This window comes from Engystomops pustulosus, chromosome 1, assembly GCF_040894005.1.
Source record: "Engystomops pustulosus chromosome 1, aEngPut4.maternal, whole genome shotgun sequence".
NCBI classification, from domain to species: Eukaryota; Metazoa; Chordata; class Amphibia; order Anura; family Leptodactylidae; genus Engystomops; species Engystomops pustulosus.
Genome location: NC_092411.1, coordinates 13,729,486 through 13,751,831, shown reverse-complemented (window position 1 = coordinate 13,751,831; position 22,346 = coordinate 13,729,486). Strand labels below are relative to the sequence as shown.

Sequence of the window (22,346 nt, the reverse complement as noted above, 5' to 3'; positions counted from 1 at the left end):
ATAATATATACATACAATATATATATACACCATATATACATTGTATATATATATTATTTAATGGGGTAAGTGGGGCCCCATTCAGAAGTCTGCTATGGGGCCCGGCCTCTCCTAGTTACACCCCTGTTAGTATACGATGGTGGTCACCCAGATAGAAAGATAAGTAGGGACTAGCAGCAAGCATTGCTCCCAACAACTGTCCTGTGTTTTGTGAGACAGTCCCAGAATTTCCGGTGTGTCCTAATGGCCGAAGCTGCTGTGTGACAATGGCTCCTGTCAGGGGTGGGATATTTTAGGGACAACGCACCAGTCACTTATTAAAGTTGATGTGTTAACAGCAGGATAAATGGGCAAGCGGAAGGGTCTGAACCGCTACGACACAGGGTAGATTGTGTTAAGTAGACGACCTGACCGGGGCATCCTCAAAACGGGACGTCCTCTGTATGCAATGGTTTGTACCGACCAAAAGCAGTGCAAGGTAGGACACCCCTGCAACCGGCCACCGGACCACAATGCAGAGGACAATGGCGCTATGGGGCGTCAGCAAGTCACATGGTCACCCAGCGATGGCGGACAGGGAATCAATCTCTGGCCACAATCCCAGCATCTGGATGTACTCTATATATACGGAAATTATTGTAAGATTATTTACCTTCTACTTCCTGACTGCGCGTCAGCTGATCCAACACTGTAACGAGAAAAGAAGGATTAGTCCCCGACGTCGTATAATAGTGTAGTCCGCGGTCAGTCCCTCCACTGCTATTGTAGAAGAGGAACAGTCGCCAAGTACAAAATACTGAATGACACCCCTCATGTGATTGCCCCCCTCATGTGATCGCCCCCCTCATGTGATTGCCCCCCTCATGTGATTGCCCCCCTCATGTGATCGCCCCTCATGTGATCGCTTCCTCACGTGATCGCCTCTGCACTCCTGATCAGTTTGGTGTTTGTTTTATAAAAATCTGTCCACTCATTCAAAAGATATGGGCATGGAAAAGTTCTGTGTGAATTAGCGCTGAGGGGGAGGTGACCTTTTATTTGCCAGGGGGGTGTGTCTCTAAAGGTGACCACCCCCTTGGCTGTAGGTGCTAATTCACAATAAAGTTACCGGGACAATAACTTTTGAACGGGAGCACGAATTTTAGAAAAACAAACACCAAATTAATTGGAAGCGCAGCGGCTATCACACAAGGTATGATACTCAATGATTGTCATGATGAGAGTTGTAGTATTACAGAAGCCAGGGGAGACAACAGATGTTTTGTGGTCACGGATTTCTTGATGACACACGGATCAGTGCAAGTTCATGTCATATCAAAGTATTCCCTCATACTTGCCATAGATTACACTCAATGGGGGGGGTTATTTATCATTGATTTTCCTGGGCTTTCTTGGCTTAAAAAAAGTCTCAAAAAAGTGTCATTGAGGTTTTTTTGGGGAATTTTCATTGCTATAAAGTCTATTTCTGCCTCTTCACTAATCTGGCGTAAACATAGAACTACTCCTAGTGCAACATCGTGCAAAGCCAGATTCATAACTATTGCAAAAAGTCCCATAAAAAGTCACACAGTCCTTGCTGGTCTATGTGCTGGGACTTTTTATGCATTTTGAGACTTTTTTGGGACTTTTTGAAAAAAATATTGTAGATCAACGAAAGTAGACCGTAAGAACATAGTGGGGCTCATTTACTTACCTGGTCCATTCGCGATCCTGCGGCACGCTGTCCGACGTGGATTCGGGTTCTGCCGGGATTCACTAAGGTCTGCGCCCGATGTCCAGCAGGTGTCTATTGCGCCAAGGTCCGCCGGAGTTCACCATCTTCCTCCTGGTGCATGTAAGTGCGTTTCAAGCGACGCAATTTTTTTAAAAAATACCACGGTTTTTCCGAATCCGTTGTTTTCCGATGGCCACGCCCCCGATTTCCGTTGCATGCAAGCCGGCGCCGATGCGCCAAAATCCCAGGGCAATTCAGCGCAAATTGGAAATCGTCGGGAAACCTGACGAAAGTGCACGATTCTGACCCTTAGTAAATGAGCCCCAGTATGTTATTTATCATTTCAAAAATCCCCATAATGTCTCAAAATGCATAAAAATTTTCCAGCACATATACCAGCAGGAGACTCGAGTAACTATGAGACTTTTTACAAAAGTCCCAAATCATGACTCCGGCTTTGTACGGTGTTGTACCAGCAGCAGTTCTAGGTTTACATCAGATTAATAAAGAGGTGAGACTTTTCAGCAGTGAAATAACCTCAGTGTGACTTTTTTGAGACTTTTTTTTAAAGCCAAAAACTACATGAAAACCAATGATAAATAATCCCATTTATTAATGAATCTGACATATCAGACATAGACATAGAACGTCCCCAATGTCTCTGGACCATTACCTTCTTCCGTCAGGTGAAATTCGGTGGACACTTTCCCGTGCGCATTCTTCAGGGTGCAGTTGTAGAGCCCTTGGTCTTTCTTACTGGTCTGCACTATAGCGAGAGATACCGGAGAATCGTCTTTAGAGCTAGAAATAAAAAGAGGAGATTCTGTAACATTTCCTACAAGTCTGGAATCGCTCCCTACATCTGGTACTAGAATCAGCTTCTTGGGGAATGAAGGATGAGTCCCTTCTGCTGCTTCCAATCTGTGGTTTCAGGAGCTTTGGAGGACCTTCAAAGGTGCTGGAATGACTTTTGTGTCGATGTGTACTAGGAGCTTCTCAGTACAAAAGTTGATGGAAGGTTTGGGTGGCCATGGGCCCCCTAGAAGGTTTGGGCCCCGGGCTACTGCCCAAACCACCTGTATTATAATCCACTACTGACATAGATACATGACCAAATTGTGCAAATCTGTCCTTTCAGTCTTTTTTTTGTTTTTTATGAAATATTGAATTTAAGCATTAACTATTAAATTAGTATTTCAGTAATCCGGGACACATCTGGGTCCCTAAAGGCCCCTTTGCAGGCAGCTAGGATTTCTGGAGATTAATTTTGGGAAGATTGTATGAAGTGATGATGATATAGTGATGTCACAGTAAACATAAAAGCGTCACATACCCACAAATCCTGTGTCCTATATTGCCTATAAATACTGTAATACAATGTACATAAGCTTTAAGCTGCTTTACAGCCCCTCCTTTGCTCTGAGTAAAATCTGTAGTATGTCTCTGGTTGAATATTACAGCAGTCACTCAGAGCAATGGAGACACAGCTAAGAGCGCAGCAGTGTGAGGAAACACTCCCAGTGCTCTAGGAGAAGCTACCATCCTGGAGTATAAAACCATATATCACAGTCCTGCTGCTACTAATAACATACACGAAGGTATGATTACATGTCTATCCAGGGAGGGACAATACCTTACACTGGCTGCAGGGAACAAAGAGCACAGCAGTGTGAGGATACAATCCCAGTGCACTGGAGGAAACTAAAATCCTGGAATATAAATGCAACGCCCCTGCCAATGCATAGGCAGGCTGGTAGTTGCGAATAGCACCCTCTCCTGGTCAGGAGCTGTTAGGGCTGTAGATACAGTTAACTGGTGTATGTAATTATGGAATGATCTGTCTGTTATGAAAGCTGGAAGGTGATTGGAGAGGTGCTACCACCTGACCAGGGATTATAAAGACTACTGCTGGGTGAGAGCACATGGTCAGTCTGCAGAGTCGGAGCAGAGAGTCAAACCTCATGGTCTGTCTGTTCTGTCAGTCAGGAGCCAAAGTGTGCTTCAGTGCTGCCACAGCCATTAATCCCAGGAACTTCTAGTGCCTCAGGCCTACTGCCTGGCACCCAGCGCAAGTCTGGAGACTTAAGCCCAGAACTGATGCTTTCACCACTTGGACTCAGTTCCATCTGAACCAGCCCAGCCTGCACCTGCTATCAGGCTGCTGCACCTTTCCTGCGGACCAACTCTCCATGACCTTTCCAGCATAAAGAATCTGCTGTTAACCGTTTCTGACCATTGTCTGCTGTTCAATAAAGAACCGTGTGTTGATTTGCACAATGTTTGCCTCCGTCTGATCCCTGGATATGGCTGTAACCACTATGGGCTTCCCCATCCATTACCCAGGGACATTTCTTACAGACACTCAGGGGTTGCCCCATGGAGAGCCAGTACATCCATATTTCTTGCACACACCACCTGCTGGAGAGCTGCCAGGCTGTAGGACAGCCCTCCGGTCCCCATACCAACCACCGTGAAATCAGCGCACCCTAGGCCGCAACCGCCAGCCACTCCGCTATTCTGGGCCCCCGGCTGCCTCCCGGCCCCAAGAAAAGGCTAGGCCCCGGTGGGGGAAGTTGCATAAATTTATATTTCACCTTCCTGTTGCTACTAACAAGATGCACAAAGGTACAATATCAAAATCCTGGAAAATTCCTCTAATTATAAATGGATAATAGATAACGTTATTAATTTATTTGATAATTTTAGTAATTTATTTTAGTAAGTCTAAACCCTTTGATGATGATTCCTTCTCCTGTGGGAGATGGGAGTATTGACCTGACATGGGGTGATGTGAGGAGAAGGAGGGCATCGGATGTCCCTGAGAAGCTGCAGATGCTTGACCCATCTTGACTATTGGGTTTCATTAGCATCCTGCTGATCCGTCAATCAAGTGTCGTTAAATAAGCTCCTCCCATCCCAAACCCTGCTGACATATGATGTAACCCTCGCCTGACCGCTTGTATAACGTGATATGATGCAGTCACTGGCGGCCACTGCTGTCACTTACTGTCCAGGCTATTACTATCCACTGACTTATGTGTCAATCCTCCATGACTAGTAATCACGGCGTTCATTATATCTCATCGGTCACTGACTATTTGTACATCCAAAAGTCATTTAGAGACTGGAAGCCACATTTATAGGAAATCTACCATCATGATAAACCAGGGACATTACTCATAGATCCAGGCACCGTGACTGTGGTATCTTCCTATATTTGTTATCCTTCTAAAATCAACTTTTATAATTATGCTAATGAGCAAGAAGGGCTCTAGGGGTTGTTACCAGAGCCTTTCCACGTTGTAGCTTCACATGCTGTTACATTGAGTAGAGCAGGACTCCCTCTGCACTTCCTGCTACTGCTAGCTACCAGGAAGTGAGAGGAGGGAGAGAGCAGGGGGTTGGTTGGAACATGTTCTGCTCAGTGTATCGGTCTATGAATCTATAGTTCGGAGGGGCTCTGGTAACACCCCCAGAGTCCTTAAGGTTCATTGGCATATTTATAAAAGTTGATTTTAGAAGGAATGAGGCCATGGATAACAAATATAAGAAGATTATAATAGTCACAATGTCTGGATCTATTAGTAAGTGTCCCTGGTTCGTCATGATTGTGTTTGATGGAACCCTGCCTAAAATGAAGAAATCCACCCAAAGAATACAATGGGCCACATTTATCGAAATCGATGAAAAACTGCACTATGTCCCAGATTCATGAATTGTGGCACTTGTTCTTTATAATTCTGGGGACCCCGAGTGCCCCAACTTTTTTTTGGTGCACCTTTAACATAGAGGGGGGCATTAATTAATATGAAGTGTGCTATAATTTTGAGTGTGATTTAAAGGAAACCTACCATTTGATTTCTTGCATTATGACGCAGACACACCTTGAGAATGCTGTAGCTACACTGATGCAGGATCATATCTCGGTTAATCCCTGAGCTGAGTGGTTTTGCTGATAAAACAGATATAACATTATGATAATGAAGCTTCGATGGCTCCTTCAGTGCTTGCTTTCCTACTTCTCATAGCAGGTGAGTTTTTCTCTGCAGCAGATGATGATGCAATCACTCTTCTCCCTGCCAGACAGAATAATCAATTGCTGCACCATCCCCCAGCTGCTATGTATGAGTGATCCAGCTCAGGTTGATTAGTCATGTCTTGACTAACCTCCATTTGTACTTACAAGCTCAGTGTCTAATGTGTTGATCTTGGCAGCCAGCCTGACCCAGCTTTCCCAAGGTCCTAAATGTTATAATAGTTTTTTCAGCAAAACCACTCAACAAAGGGAATAACCAATTATTATTATTATATTAGTTTTCCATGAATTCAAGTTAGACCCTATCCACAGGGCCATGTAAATAAAAGCATCACTTGGCATCATATTATTGGATTATTAAGTGCTTGGATTATTCTTGTTTTTGGATTTTTGTACATAATTAAGGCGGTTTACGTATTCAAGTAATATAGATGATCATCCGGCTTTGCCATGGATACAAATATTAGTAATATTAAATTTAGTTGAAAATTTTTTTAAAATCTAAAAAAAATTTTTAAAAAATCCGAAGTTTTTTAGCACTTATCGTCTGAATCCTGGCAGTGATTCTTACCTCCTGTGCAGTCTGGCCAGTAATTTGGAATCCTTCGTCCATGTTATAGTTGCATCCGCATGGATCTCCCCAAAGTGACAGTATAATTTTAAGTTTCCAGAATGATCAGGGAAGAGGTCGGCTTGGATGCTGTGTAATAACTGGGGAGCTGCAGACACAGAGAGAAAGTTATTACATTATCTTGCTGAATTATAGCTTATACACGTCTGCATATCTTATCATATGCTCAAAGCAGCACAGAGGATTTTAAAAGACAACACTGAAAACATAATGATGGGTAAAGAACATCTACCCCCAGGATGAAAGATTGTAAACCAAGCACTGACATGCTGGTGTGTGCCCCCTCCTGCTGTAGCTCTACCCCCCAGGATGAAAAATTGTAAACCAAGCACTGACATGCTGATGTGTGCCCCCTCCTGCTGTAGCTCTACCCCCAGGATGAAAGATTGTAAACCAAGCACTGACATGCTGGTGTGTGCCCCCTCTGGCTGTAGCTCTACCCCCAGGATGAAGGACTGTAAACCAGGCACTGACTTGCCGGTGTGGGCCCCCTCTGGCTGTAGCTCTACCCCCAGGATGAAGGACTGTAAACCAACCACTGACATGCTGGTGTGTGCCCCCTCTGGATGTAACTCTACCCCCAGGATGAAGGACTGTAAACCAAGCACTGAGATGCTCATGTGTGCCCCCTCTGGCTGTAGCTCTACCCCCAGGATGAAGGACTGTAAACCAGGCACTGACTTGCCGGTGTGGGCCCCCTCTGGCTGTAGCTCTACCCCCAGGATTAAGGACTGTAAACCAACCACTGACATGCTGGTGTGTGCCCCCTCTGGCTGTAGCTCTACCCCCAGGATGAAGGACTGTAAACTAAGCACTGACATGCCATTGTGCGCCCCCTCTGGCTGTAACACTTGTCTATACAGGGCGTAAGATGTTCTGCTCTGTAATGACTTATGTCGTGTTGCTGAGTCAGCGGTTTATTAGCAGTAGACACATTGTACACTTGGCTGCTTTATACTCAGCGCAGATGTAATGAATGTATCTCCATTTGTTGTTGTCTACCTCCTGCCAGCGCCAGATGGGGCCATGAAGTCAGACCTGGATCATCACATTTAAGAAAATAATAGTCCAAACTCTTTCTATCCCCTGCTGTTTATATTGGTCCTGCTGGGTTTGTAACCTAACTTTTTTTTTGTGTATTTTTCCATCTACAGAGATGTATTAGTAGTGATGTATATCCACTGTATATCAGTAATGATGGGTCAGTGTTATCTATATAGAGGTCATTGTACAGGGAGGAGGAGGGGATAAGCTGTGACATCATCTATTGTCAGTAGTGATGTAATGATGGGTCAGTGTTATCTATATAGAGGTCATTGTACAGGGAGGAGGAGGGGATAAGCTGTGACATCATCTATTGTCAGTAGTGATGTAATGATTGGTCAGTGTTATCTATATAGAGGTCATTGTACAGGGAGGGGGAGGAGATAAGCTGTGACATCATCTATTGTCAGTAGTGATGTAATGATAGGTCAGTGTTATCTATATAGAGGTCATTGTACAGGGAGGAGGAGGAGATAAGCTGTGACATCATCTATTGTCAGTAGTGATGTAATGATGGGTCAGTGGTATCTATATAGAGGTCATTGTACAGGGAGGAGGAGATAAGCTGTGACATCATCTATTGTCAGTAGTGATGTAATGATGGGTCAGTGTTATCTATATAGAGGTCATTGTACAGGGAGGAGGAGGAGATAAGCTGTGACATCATCTATTGTCAGTAGTGATGTAATGATGGGTCAGTGTTATCTATGTAGAGGTCATTGTACAGGGAGGGGGGAGGAGATAAGCTGTGACATCATCTATTGTCAGTAGCGATGTAATGATGGGTCAGTGTTATCTATATAGAGGTCATTGTACAGGGAGGAGGAGATAAGCTGTGACATCATCTATTGTCAGTAGTGATGTAATGATGGGTCAGTGTTATCTATATAGAGGTCATTGTACAGGGAGGAGGAGGAGATAAGCTGTGACATCATCTATTGTCAGTACTGATGTAATGATGGGTCAGTGTTATCTATATAGAGGTCATTGTACAGGGAGGAGGGGGAGGAGATAAGCTGTTACATCATCTATTGTCAGTAGCGATGTAATGATGGGTCAGTGTTATCTATATAGAGGTCATTGTACAGGGAGGGGGGGGGGGATAAGCTGTGACATCATCTATTGTCAGTAGTGATGTAATGATGGGTCAGTGTTATCTATATAGAGGTCATTGTACAGGGAGGAGGAGGAGATAAGCTGTGACATCATCTATTGTCAGTACTGATGTAATGATGGGTCAGTGTTATCTATATAGAGGTCATTGTACAGGGAGGAGGGGGAGGAGATAAGCTGTGACATCATCTATTGTCAGTAGCGATGTAATGATGGGTCAGTGTTATCTATATAGAGGTCATTGTACAGGGAGGGGGGGGGGATAAGCTGTGACATCATCTATTGTCAGTAGTGATGTAATGATGGGTCAGTGTTATCTATATAGCGGTCATTGTACAGAGAAGGGGAGGAGATAAGCTGTGACATCATCTATTGTCAGTAGTGATGTAATGATGGGTCAGTGTTATCTATATAGAGGTCATTGTACAGGGAGGAGGAGGGGATAAGCTGTGACATCATCTATTGTCAGTAGTGATGTAATGATGGGTCAGTGGTATCTATATAGAGGTCATTGTACAGGAGGGGGGAAGAGATAAGATGTGACATCATCTATTGTCAGTAGTGATGTAATGATGGGTCAGTGTTATCTATATAGAGGTCATTGTACAGGGAGGAGGAGGAGATAAGCTGTGACATCATCTATTGTCAGTAATGATGTAATGATGGGTCAATGTTATCTATATAGAGGTTATTGTACAGGGAGGGGGAGGAGATAAGATGTGACATAATCTATTGTCAGTAGTGATGTAATGATGGGTCAGTGTTATCTATATAGAGGTCATTGTACAGGGAGGGGGAGGAGATAAGCTGTGACATCATCTATTGTCAGTAGTGATGTAATGATGGGTCAGTGTTATCTATATAGAGGTCATTGTACAGGAGGGGGGAAGAGATAAGATGTGACATCATCTATTGTCAGTAGTGATGTAATGATGGGTCAGTGTTATCTATATAGAGGTCATTGTACAGGGAGGGGAAGGAGATAAGCTGTGACATAATCTATTGTCAGTAGTGATGTAATGATGGGTCAGTGTTATCTATATAGAGGTCATTGTACAGGGAGGGGGAGGGGATAAGCTGTGACATCATCTATTGTCAGTAGTGATGTAATGATGGGTCAGTGTTATCTATATAGAGGTCATTGTACAGGGAGGGGGAGGAGATAAGCTGTGACATCATCTATTGTCAGTAGTGATGTAATGATGGGTCAGTGTTATCTATATAGAGGTCATTATACAGGAAGGGGAGGAGATAAGCTGTGCCATCATCTGTCATTAGTGATGTAATGATGGGTCAGTGTTATCTATATAGAGGTCATTGTACAGGGAGGGGGAGGAGATAAGCTGTGACATCATCTATTGTCAGTAGTGATGTAATGATGGGTCAGTGTTATCTATATAGAGGTCGTTGTACAGGGAGGAGGAGGAGATAAGCTGTGACATCATCTATTGTCAGTAGTGATGTAATGATGGGTCAGTGTTATCTATATAGAGGTCATTGTACAGGGAGGAGGAGGAGATAAGCTGTGACATCATCTATTGTCAGTAGTGATGTAATGATGGGTCAGTGTTATCTATATAGGGGTCATTGTACAGGGAGGGGGAGGAGATAAGCTGTGACATCATCTATTGTCAGTAGTGATGTAATGATGGGTCAGTGTTATCTATATAGAGGTCATTGTACAGGGAGGTGGAGGAGATAAGCTGTGACATCATCTATTATCAGTAGTTATGTAATGATGGGTCAGTGTTATCTATATAGAGGTCATTGTACAGGGAGGGGGAGGAGATAAGCTGTGACATCATCTATTGTCAGTAGTGATGTAATGATGGGTCAGTGTTATCTATATAGAGGTCATTGTACAGGGAGGGGGAGGAGATAAGCTGTGACATCATCTATTGTCAGTAGTGATGTAATGATTGGTCAGTGTTATCTATATAGAGGTTATTGTACAGGGAGGAGGAGGAGATAAGCTGTGACATCATCTATTGTCAGTAGTGATGTAATGATAGGTCAGTGTTATCTATATAGAGGTCATTGTACAGGGAGGGGGAGGAGATAAGCTGTGACATCATCTATTGTCAGTAGTGATGTAATGATGGGTCAGTGTTATCTATATAGAGGTCATTGTACAGGGAGGGGGGAGGGGATAAGCTGTGACATCATCTATTGTCAGTAGCGATGTAATGATGGGTCAGTGTTATCTATATAGAGGTCATTGTACAGGGAGGGGGAGGAGATAAGCTGTGACATCATCTATTGTCAGTAGTGATGTAATGATGGGTCAGTGTTATCTATATAGAGGTCATTGTACAGGGAGGGGGAGGAGATAAGCTGTGACATCATCTATTGTCAGTAGTGATGCAATGATGGGTCAGTGTTATCTATATAGAGGTCATTGTACAGGGAGGGGGAGGAGATAAGCTGTGACATCATCTATTGTCAGTAGTGATGTAATGATGGGTCAGTGTTATCTATATAGAGGTCATTGTACAGGGAGGAGGAGGAGATAAGCTGTGACATCGTGTATTGTCAGTAGTGATGTAATAATGGGTCAGTGTTATCTATATAGAGGTCATTGTACAGGGAGGGGGGAGGGGATAAGCTGTGACATCATCTATTGTCAGTAGTGATGTAATGATGGGTCAGTGTTATCTATATAGAGGTCATTATACAGGAAGGGGAGGAGATAAGCTGTGCCATCATCTGTCATTAGTGATGTAATGATGGGTCAGTGTTATCTATATAGAGGTCATTGTACAGGGAGGGGGAGGAGATAAGCTGTGACATCATCTATTGTCAGTAGTGATGTAATGATGGGTCAGTGTTATCTATATAGAGGTCGTTGTACAGGGAGGAGGAGGAGATAAGCTGTGACATCATCTATTGTCAGTAGTGATGTAATGATGGGTCAGTGTTATCTATATAGAGGTCATTGTACAGGGAGGGGGAGGAGATAAGCTGTGACATCATCTATTGTCAGTAGTGATGTAATGATGGGTCAGTGTTATCTATATAGAGGTCATTGTACAGGGAGGGGGAGGAGATAAGCTGTGACATCGTGTATTGTCAGTAGTGATGTAATGATGGGTCAGTGTTATCTATATAGAGGTCATTGTACAGGGAGGGGGAGGAGATAAGCTGTGACATCATCTATTGTCAGTAGTGATGTAATGATGGGTCAGTGTTATCTATATAGAGGACATTGTACAGGGAGGGGGAGGAGATAAGCTGTGACATCATCTATTGTCAGTAGTAATGTAATGATGGGTCAGTGTTATCTATATAGAGGACATTGTACAGGGAGGGGGAGGAGATAAGCTGTGACATCATCTATTGTCAGTAGTGATGTAATGATGGGTCAGAAGATGAGGTTCTCTCCCGGTTATGTGATTGTAGCTGGAGATGGGATAATGTTTGTCCCCGTCTATGGTGACATGTCTGTTATTGCTATATATTTGTACACATTAGAAGACATTTGTCATTGGACAATCTGAATTTTCCATCGGGTTCCCGGCATGAGGCTACTGACATTCCATTGGTGGAATAACAAGACCATATACAGTGTCGTCTGGCATCCGGCCATGGTCCGCTATTATAAAATTACCCATTGCTAATTAGTTGTCACTTGTTATTATGTCCTATAGTGACCCGGAAACCTGTCCCATTAGGGGGCTCAAGGGCTTCATTCCAGGTTCGGGTTCAGCCGCTCCCTCCTCTTTGTTGTAATGATTGCTATTGTCTAACATCTCCCCATCCCCCGCATCCCGGACCATCATTGAGGTCAATGTCCTGTTCTTTGCTCCACACTCTGAAAACTTTAATGAAAGTCATAGTTTCATTCTCAATTTGATAACTATGATAATGTGTGTTAAATTCCAATATAAAATTGTTATAAATTTGTCAAAATTTGCCCCAGGCAAGCGGTCAACCCCTACGAGTAATGGCCACCTCCTACATGTGATCTCCAATGGAAAATAGTGACACATAGTAACATTACTTGTGGCTCCATCTCTGCTTGGACCCGTTGTCAGGGCCTAATTTCACAACATGTCATAAAGAAGTCACTAGCTTGAGTTATGGAGACCCTAAACCTGGTGGTCACACTTATTGTCACAATGCTTATCACAGCACGGAAAATATTAAACCTACCTAAATACAATGTCCCCACCAGTGGGGTAACAAGATATCAATGGGCCCCAATGCAAATTTGGATTGGGGCCCCCAAAATACCTAAAATTGCTCTGCCACATCAGTCCCGCACATTATACTTGAGAATGAACATATATGCTACACAGACATGTACTCACCATACTCATACACCTTATACTGTACGTAGTGACCAGCAGCAGCCTCCATTCAATGAAATGTCTAGCAGCAGCCTCCACTCAATAAAATAATCAGCAGCAGCCTCCACTCAATAAAATAATCAGCAGCAGCCTCCACTCAATAAAATGACCAGCAGCAGCTTCCACCCAATAAAATGACCAGCAGCAGCCTCCACTCAATAAAATGACCAGTAGCAGCCTCCACTCAATAAAATGACCAGCAGCAGCCTCCACTCAATAAAATGACCAGCAGCAGCTTCCACCCAATAAAATGACCAGCAGCAGCCTCCACTCAATAAAATGACCAGCAGCAGCTTCCACCCAATAAAATGACCAGCAGCAGCCTCCACTCAATAAAATGACCAGCAGCAGCCTCCACTCAATAAAATGACCAGCAGCAGCCTCCACTCAATAAAATGACCAGTAGCAGCCTCCACTCAATAAAATGACCAGCAGCAGCATCCACTCAATAAAATGACCAGCAGCAGCCTCCACTCAATAAAATGTCTAGCAGCAGCCTCCACTCAATAAAATGACCAGTAGCAGCATCCACTCAATAAAATGACCAGCAGCAGCCTCCACTCAATAAAATGACCAGCAGCAGCATCCACTCAATAAAATGACCAGCAGCAGCATCCACTCAATAAAATGACCAGCAGCAGCCTCCACTCAATAAAATGACCAGTAGCAGCCTCCACTCAATAAAATGACCAGCAGCAGCCTCCACTCAATAAAATGACCAGCAGCAGCCTCCACTCAATAAAATAGCCAGTAGCAGCCTCCACTCAATAAAATGACCAGCAGTAGCCTCCACTCAATAAAATGACCAGCAGCAGCCTCCACTCAATAAAATGACCAGTAGCAGCCTCCACTCAATAAAATGACCAGTAGCAGCCTCCACTCAATAAAATGACCAGTAGCAGCCTCCTCCCAATAAAATGACCAGTAGCAGCCTCCACTCAATAAAAATGACCAGCAGCAGCCTCCACTCAATAAAATGTCTAGCAGCAGCCTCCACTCAATAAAATGACCAGTAGCAGTCTCCACTCAATAAAATGACCAGTAGCAGCCTCCACTCAATAAAATAACCAGCAGCAGCCTCCACTCAATAAAATAATCAGCAGCAGCCTCCACCCAATAAATTAACCAGTAGCAGCCTCCACTCAATAAAATAATCAGGAGCAGCCTCCTCCCAATAAAATAACCAGCAGCAGCCTCCACTCAATAAAATGACCAGTAGCAGCCTCCACTCAATAAAATGAACAGCAGCAGCCTCCCTAATAAAGTGACCAGCAGCAGCCTCCACTCAGTAAAATGACCAGCAGCAGCCTCCACTCAATAAAATAGCCAGCAGCAGGCTCCACTCAATAAAATAACCAGCAGCAGCCTCCATTCAATAAAATAATCAGCAGCAGCCTCCACCCAATAAATTAACCAGTAGCAGCCTCCACTCAATAAAATGACCAGCAGCAGCCTCCACTCAATAAAATGACCAGCAGCAGCCTCCACTCAATAAAATGACCAGCAGCAGCCTCCACACAATAAAATGACCAGCAGCCTCCACACAATAAAATGACCAGCAGCAGCCTCCACACAATAAAATGACCAGCAGCAGCCTCCACTCAATAAAATGACCAGTAGCAGCCTCCACTCAATAAAATAACCAGCAGCAGCCTCCACTCAATAAAATGACCAGTAGCAGCCTCCACTCAATAAAATAACCAGCAGCAGCCTCCATTCAATAAAATAATCAGGAGCAGCCTCCACCCAATAAAATGACCAGTGGCAGCCTCCCCAATAAAGTGACCAGCAGCAGCCTCCACTCAGTAAAATGACCAGTAGCAGCCTCCACTCAATAAAATAACCAGCAGCAGCCTCCACCCAATAAATTAACCAGTAGCAGGCTCCACTCAATAAAATAACCAGCAGCAGCCTCCATTCAATAAAATAATCAGCAGCAGCCTCCACCCAATAAATTAACCAGTAGCAGCCTCCACTCAATAAAGTGACCAGCAGCAGCCTCCACTCAATAAAATGACCAGCAGCAGCCTCCACACAATAAAATGACCAGCAGCCTCCACACAATAAAATGACCAGCAGCAGCCTCCACACAATAAAATGACCAGCAGCAGCCTCCACTCAATAAAATGACCAGTAGCAGCCTCCACTCAATAAAATAACCAGCAGCAGCCTCCATTCAATAAAATAATCAGGAGCAGCCTCCACCCAATAAAATGACCAGTAGCAGCCTCCCCAATAAAGTGACCAGCAGCAGCCTCCACTCAGTAAAATGACCAGTAGCAGCCTCCACTCAATAAAATAACCAGCAGCAGCCTCCACCCAATAAATTAACCAGTAGCAGCCTCCACTCAATAAAATAATCAGGAGCAGCCTCCTCCCAATAAAATGACCAGTAGCAGCCTCCACTCAATAAAATAACCAGCAGCAGCCTCCACTCAATAAAATAACCAGCAGCAGCCTCCACCCAATAAATTAAACAGTAGCAGCCTCCACTCAATAAATAATCAGGAGCAGCCTCCTCCCAATAAAATGACCAGTAGCAGCCTCCACTCAATAAAATAACCAGCAGCAGCCTCCATTCAATAAAATAACCAGCAGCAGCCTCCACTCAATAAAATGACCAGCAGCAGCCTCCACTCAATAAAATGACCAGCAGCAGCCTCCACTCAATAAAATGACCAGCAGCAGCATCCACTCAATAAAATGACCAGCAGCAGCCTCCACTCAATAAAATGACCAGCAGCAGCCTCCACTCAATAAAATGACCAGCAGCAGCCTCCACTCAATAAAATGACCAGCAGCAGCCTCCACTCAATAAAATGACCAGCAGCAGCCTCCACTCAATAAAATGACCAGCAGCAGCCTCCACTCAATAAAATGACCAGAAGCAGGCTCCCCTAAATAAGCATAGATAACAAATTAACAGTCACAGGGCCGTTGTATAAAATAGTAAACTCAGTACTTACCCCCTGTTGTCCGGCTTCCTCTACTTCTTCCGGCGTACCATGCAGTAGCACGGGCACAGACACTGCTGTGCACTCTGCCTGTGAACACTGCATGACATTTCATGAATGAGGGGAGGCTGCTGAACATTTCATAAATGAGGGGAGGCTGCTGAGCATTTCATAAATGAGGGGAGGCTGCTGGACATTTCATGAATGAGGGGAGGCTTCTCCACACCATGTTAATATATAGGGCTGCTGCTGGACAGTATATATATGGGGAATGAGTATGTGTGTGTTTGTGTGGCATTTATGTGTGGAATGGGGGTGGCCAAAAGAGTTTAGGTATATGGAGTCTCGAAACAAAGTTTGCACCAGAACCCACTGGTTTCTTGTAACACCACGGGTCTGGTATTGACTCCCTTAGATTTCTCATGAAGGGTATCATGAGTCAATAATGGGTCAATAATGGCCGACATAGTTCATTGCCAGTACTATAAGGTCCCCTTTGTCTTTAACTTTCCCTTTAAAAGATTACATAGTCCCAGTCAGTGATGAACTTCTCTGAAGTTCTGGATGAGTCAGAGAAAGCTCCAGAGACAAGGACAGGGTCTCATATTACCTTTTAGTTGCAGCTCTGAAAATAGCATCTATATATACTGTATGCCGTCCCTAGAGGTTTGGCTGTAAAGTAATGCAACACTAGGGATCATGTGCATGGAATACATGCAGGACGCAGCGACAAATTGTCTGAAGGGAGGAGACTGAAGAGTCTAATTTTCTATGGCTAGGTGATTGAATAACATAAAATTTTAATGAATTAAGCATTTATTTTCAGAAACAGCGCCACTTTTGTCAGTGGTAAGTGTCTGGTACTGCACCTCAGATTCCATTGCTTAGTTCATAAGTATCAGATCTTGAGTGTCGAATCCCATTGATTCCAGCTGTCATTAGCACCAAAGTTAAAGGGGTTGGCCACTCTTCCATTAAACGTGTCTCTGCATGTACCTGTGTCTTTGCCTCCTTTGAGAGTTTCAGCCTTTCGCTGTTCTCACCATGCTGCCCTCTGCGTGCATACACAGCTTCCTCTCTATCACTGATCTAGGCCTTTCTCATGGCATCTCCCACTGTATCTTTCTTTTCCTCACTGACAGAGACAGGAAGAGGAGAGGCGAAGGGAGCAGGATGAGTCATAACTCTCCTGCTGCAGCTCCTCCTATTCAGCAGAGCTCAGACATGTAAACCAGGAATCACAGAGAGTCTGCACACAGCACAAAAGTAAGCACCAGGACTGGTGAATCACTTGACAAACATTCAAGGATTCTCATTAAGACAGTAAAGGCACATGGGCTAATTATGTAAAACGTTGCCCCTTTTACGCAGAGGCCATAGCTTGAAGAACTGCTCCAACTGAGGCAGTGCATTCTGCGGGGGTCGGGTGACATCTACATTGTGGTTTGGCAAAATTTTATTTTATCTTTTTTAGAAAGAATCAGTACATTTTATTTACTTTTAGTTACGGTGGGAATGGAGAAGAATATGACATTAATGGGAGTGAATAGTAAGACATTAGAATTCGGGATGGCGGTGCCCCAACACATCTTACTCCACTCTCTGACTAGAGCCAATCAGAAGTTAACAAGAAGATGTGTCACTCTGATATCATAAAAGTTTTTGGACTTGATACAACATTCACCAATTGGTTCTAACTGGTGGAAACGTTTCGACTGGTTGACTTAAGACTTGCACACATGTATCTTATGGTGGAACAACTGGATATGTGACAATATGTAGGATTCCATAGACCCCAAATTACTTATGTAACCAATAACATTGTGTAACAGACCCTGCCCCCATATATGTTTGTGAACCCTGTGCATTAACACTACGGTGCTATATCACATTACCGTATGGTTCCCTAGATGGTAACTTATTCGTCTCTACAGCAATGCTTCTCGAGAACATGTACTAACTAAGACGTGTTCTTCATAAATCTTTTGACCAAAAGTCTTCATATAAAACCTAATTCAAGAGATTGTATGAACCCATAGTAGTCTAGTAGGTTCCAGTTCTTAGATCTATAGAACACTATAAGTAATAGAGTTACGAGCGTGAGGTGACCAAAGGTTGTGTTTATGAGATAGATCCACCTCTCCTTCCATCGTCTCAAAATCAGTCACATATCACCTTAAAACTTTATCAAAGTATCAAAGTGAAGAACTTTGTGACGTCTCGTGTGGTTGTGGCATCACCGTAAGTCACATATTTCCCTGGTTAGGATACCTACTAGTATACAGAGTCACTTTTCTTACCTCTTTTGCTGTCTTTGACCACCGTTCCCTCAATGCTGTTTTCCCTTTTCAGCCTCTTTTCCTCGTCAGGGGTGAAGACCTCATTGACATTCAGTTTCTCAGGTTCCTTCTTCTTGTCCTTGATGGAATCTTTCCCACTTGGCTTGAATTTTTTCTTCACCATTTTGGTATCTGAAGTCTTTTCACGCAGATTTGTAGATCCAATGAACTGTGTTGAGCAGCTGGCTCCTCTACTAGTCGTGAGAGCTTGGCCAGACCCACCACCGCCACCGCCTCCTCCTCCTGCTCTAATTGTATGAGGGTCTCTGCACACTTGTGACTGTTCATTGGAATTTGGAATGTAATCCTTGACATGCAGCGAATGTGCTTTTTCTATTTCAGTTATATTATTGTGGACTTCGGGCGTGGTCTTCACGAGGCTTTCGTTCTTCTGAACACAACCATCCAAGAGTATTTCGACAACATCTCCTTGGTAATTTTCCGTAAGAAATGTCTCCCTAATTTTATGATCCTCCTTATAACAGCTAAGCGGGTTGGAATGCTGGTTGGCTTCCTTCGTGATATTAATTTTATCCGTGTGATCCAACATGTTTTCATCTACCGAAGATCCACAAGCTCCTTTGATGTCTTCTACACTTGTGTTATCAAGACTAAAATCCCTTGATTGATCCTTGCACATGTTAGTATCATGATGAAGTCTTAAGATGGGGTCCACTAAATGAGCGCTTCCAAAAATCTTTACGATTTCGCATTCTTGTTCGTTGGTACAATCCAGTTTTTGGTCACGAATATCACTATTATCCACAAATTTAGATTCTGGAACCAGAGTCTGTGTTCCGATGTCCATATTGTCTGATGTGACCTCCTCATCCGGTGATCCGTCATCAATAAAATGTGCTTCAATGATAACGGCCGGAGACCCGATATCCTCAAAAAGTGACCCATCAGCTAGAATTTGTGCTCCAATGATGACAGTTTTTGCAGCAATATCCAACATTTGTAACGCATCGTCCTCAGGTTGTGGTTTCAAGTCTAAAATTTCTTGTCCATTGCCCTCGAGTCGTGATTCATTACTTGTAGTTTGTGATCTACTATCAAGGATTTGTGATTCATCGTTCACACGTTGTGCTTCAACATTATCCACAAATTTGGATTCACTGCTTAAAATGTTTGATTCGTTGTCTGAAAATGTGTCTTTTGGGACTTTAGGATTGGTATCCACAACTAGCAAATAATTTTCCACAATTTGCAATTCATTGTCCGAAATCTGTGAATCATTTTCGACATTTTGTGGTGAATCATTGCATAAAAAGTAAGATTCTTCATTCACAATTTCTGAATCGGTGTCCACTGTGTCTGATTCATTTTCCACGACTCGTGATTCCTTCTCCACGACTCGTGATTCATAATCCAAAATCTGTAACCCACTTTGCAAATTTTCGAATTCATTCTGAAAACATTGTGATTCCCTGTCCAAACCCTCTAATACATTTTCAGCTATTTGTGATTCGTTGTCCAAAATTTTCAATTTATTTCCATCAAATTGTGACTCCTTTGCGATTTGTGATCCATCTTGAAAACTTTGCAATTCGTGGTTCAAAATTTGCATTTCTTCTCCCCCAATTTGTGATTTATTCTGCGCAAGTTCTGATTCACAGTCTACAAATTCTGATTCATTTTCCAAAATGTGTGACTCACAGCCCAAGATGTTTGATTCATCTGCCACAGTTTCGCATTCACAATACAAAAGGTCTGATTCATTTTCCCAAATTTGGGATTCGTTGTTGACAACATCCGATTCGCTGTCTAAAATTTGTGATTCCTTTTCATCAATTTGCGACTCGTAATCCAGAATGTTTAATGCATTGCCCTCGGTGTTTGATTCACAATCCAAAATGTCTGATTCATTTCCATTAAATTGTGACTCGTCTTCCAGAATGTGTGATACGTAATCCACAATTTGTTCTTCATCATCGAAAATTTGTGATTCATTCTGTACAAGTTCTGATTCACTGCCTAAAGCTTCATTTTCCTCAAATTGTGATGGATAGCCCACAATGTTTGATTCCTTTTCCTCGATTTTTGGTTCATAATCCAAAGTTTCTGAATCATTTCCTTCAGATTGTGTCTCATTTACCAAAATTTGGGAATCATTTTCCGTAATTTGCTTTTCCTGATCCAAAATGTGTGAATCCTTCTGCACAGGTTTACTGTCGGATTCATTTTCCTCAAGTTGTGACTGGTGGTCCGAAATGTCGGATTCATTTTCCTCAAGTTGTGACTGGTGGTCCGAAATGTCGGATTCATTTTCCTCAAGTTGTGACCGGTGGTCAGAAATATTTGATTCGTTTTCCTCGACTTCTGGTTCATAATCAAAATTTTCGCATACATTTTCTTCAATTTGTGAAGCATTTTCCAAAATGTGCGATTCATTTTCCCCAATTTTCTCGGCATCATCCAAAATTTTTGATTCAATATCCAAAATGAATGTATCACTATCCCAAATTTCCGATTCATTTTCCACAAGTTCTGATTCTCTCTCTGTAATATGTTCATTGTCCTCAGTATCTGATATTTCAAGTTCACCGTTGAGAATTTGGGAACTTCCATGTATACACTCAGTGACATCTCCAGAATCTGATGGGGATATTTTAGTCTCTTCTAATTGCTGGGAGTCGTCATGGTCCTCAGTCGTTGGGTTTTCGGCAGCTTGTTCATCACAACTATCCAGCTGTTGGATGTTTTCTTTCAAAAAATGTATCAGCTAAAAAGCAAAAAAAAAAAACCAGAAACCATTGATTAGCGAATATTCTGTTATTATTGATTTCTTTACTATACTGTTTATTTCATATGTTTTACTTGAATGATGTAATTTGCATTCGCCTCTACAGAAAGTGTAATAAACAACCCTTAAAGGGGTTTTCCCACAAAACAAGTAAGGCCCAATCCACAGGAAAGGACCTAACTTGATGATCAGTAGTGGGATCACGAGAATGGGGGTTGGATGGGGTTCCACGAGGTGTCCGACTAGGGTACATCGGGGTACCCCGTTCCCGTAATCTTTGGGGGTCTTACCACTGAGACCCCCCCCCCCTCCGATCAGCAAGTTAGGTCCTATCCTTTGTCCTTGTCTACAAGGAAAAGCAGATCATGAGAATGGGGGTCGGATGGGGTCCCACGAGATGTCCGACCAGGGTACATCGGGGTACCCCGTTCTCGTGATCTGTGGGGGTCTTACCATTGAGACCCCCACAGATCAGCAAGTTAGGTTCTATCCGGTGTCCTTGTCTAAAAAGAAAATCAGATCACAAGTACGATGGTCCGATGTACTCCAGTCGGACCCCATCGGACCCTGATCAACAAGTTAGGCCCTATCTTGTGAATAGGGCCTACTTTGTCTCATGGGAAAACCCCTTCAAAGTTTGACCACTAACTCCGGCAACCATATATAATGGGAGGAAAAAGTGATCAGAGAGCAGGAGGAGTGTGAGGCAGTGTAACAGCCTGTGAAGTTTCAACACAGAAGGTCTCTGGTAAACCCTTTTTAAAAGTTGATTTTAGAAGGAAGGAGGCTGGGTCCAGGTCTAAAATTTACCTGTAACCAATTGTCGTAATTAGAGATGAGCGGAACCAATGGTTGGGTTTCGGGGCGGTGTTTGGCTGTATCAGACCCAAACATATTGCCGGATTGGCGGCCAAACAACCAATCGCACCAAATGATGCAACAAGCCATGGCTGTGATTGGCCAGGGAGATTAGTTCACCAATAGAAAATCTGTATCAAATTTTACATACAAATCTGCACATAAGGGTTTCTTATGGAGATTTTGTCCCTCATGACCTGTATTAGTAGCATAATCTGTAGAGGCCATATAGAGCCCATTGGGCTCCCACTGAGGCCCGGGGAAAGTGGATTTTGACAAAAATGTACCTGGTAGGAAATTGTTGTAAAATTTTGCAACAAAATCCACACCTCAAGATATTTTTAAGCTGCAGTTCTGGACCCATCAGTCTCCAATAGAAGTCAATATGACATCACTATGACGTCACGGGGAGCGACAATCTGCACCAAGATGGTGGCGATGGACGGGATAACTCCCGCAATCGGTGCCAGCTATGGAGAGGGCTCAGCCGGAGAGCCCTCTCCATGCACCCGCACCAGTTGCACGTAATAGTACGGCGCAACGCGGGAAGGGGTTAAAGAAA

General features: G+C 43.3%; 1 protein-coding gene across 1 annotated transcript in view; it reads right to left on the bottom strand.

Moving 5' to 3' along the window:
- The window catches only part of ALPK2 (alpha kinase 2), a 73,517-nt gene that overhangs the window by 27,101 nt on the left and 24,070 nt on the right, over positions 1 to 22,346 (bottom strand). The window contains exons 3-6 of the mRNA XM_072133491.1: positions 18,142 to 20,905; positions 6,322 to 6,469; positions 2,388 to 2,515; positions 653 to 688 (exon numbers count right to left, since the gene is read on the bottom strand). Coding sequence (XP_071989592.1) covers positions 653 to 688; positions 2,388 to 2,515; positions 6,322 to 6,469; positions 18,142 to 20,905 — 3,076 coding nt within the window. The remainder of the gene's footprint in view (positions 1 to 652; positions 689 to 2,387; positions 2,516 to 6,321; positions 6,470 to 18,141; positions 20,906 to 22,346) is intronic.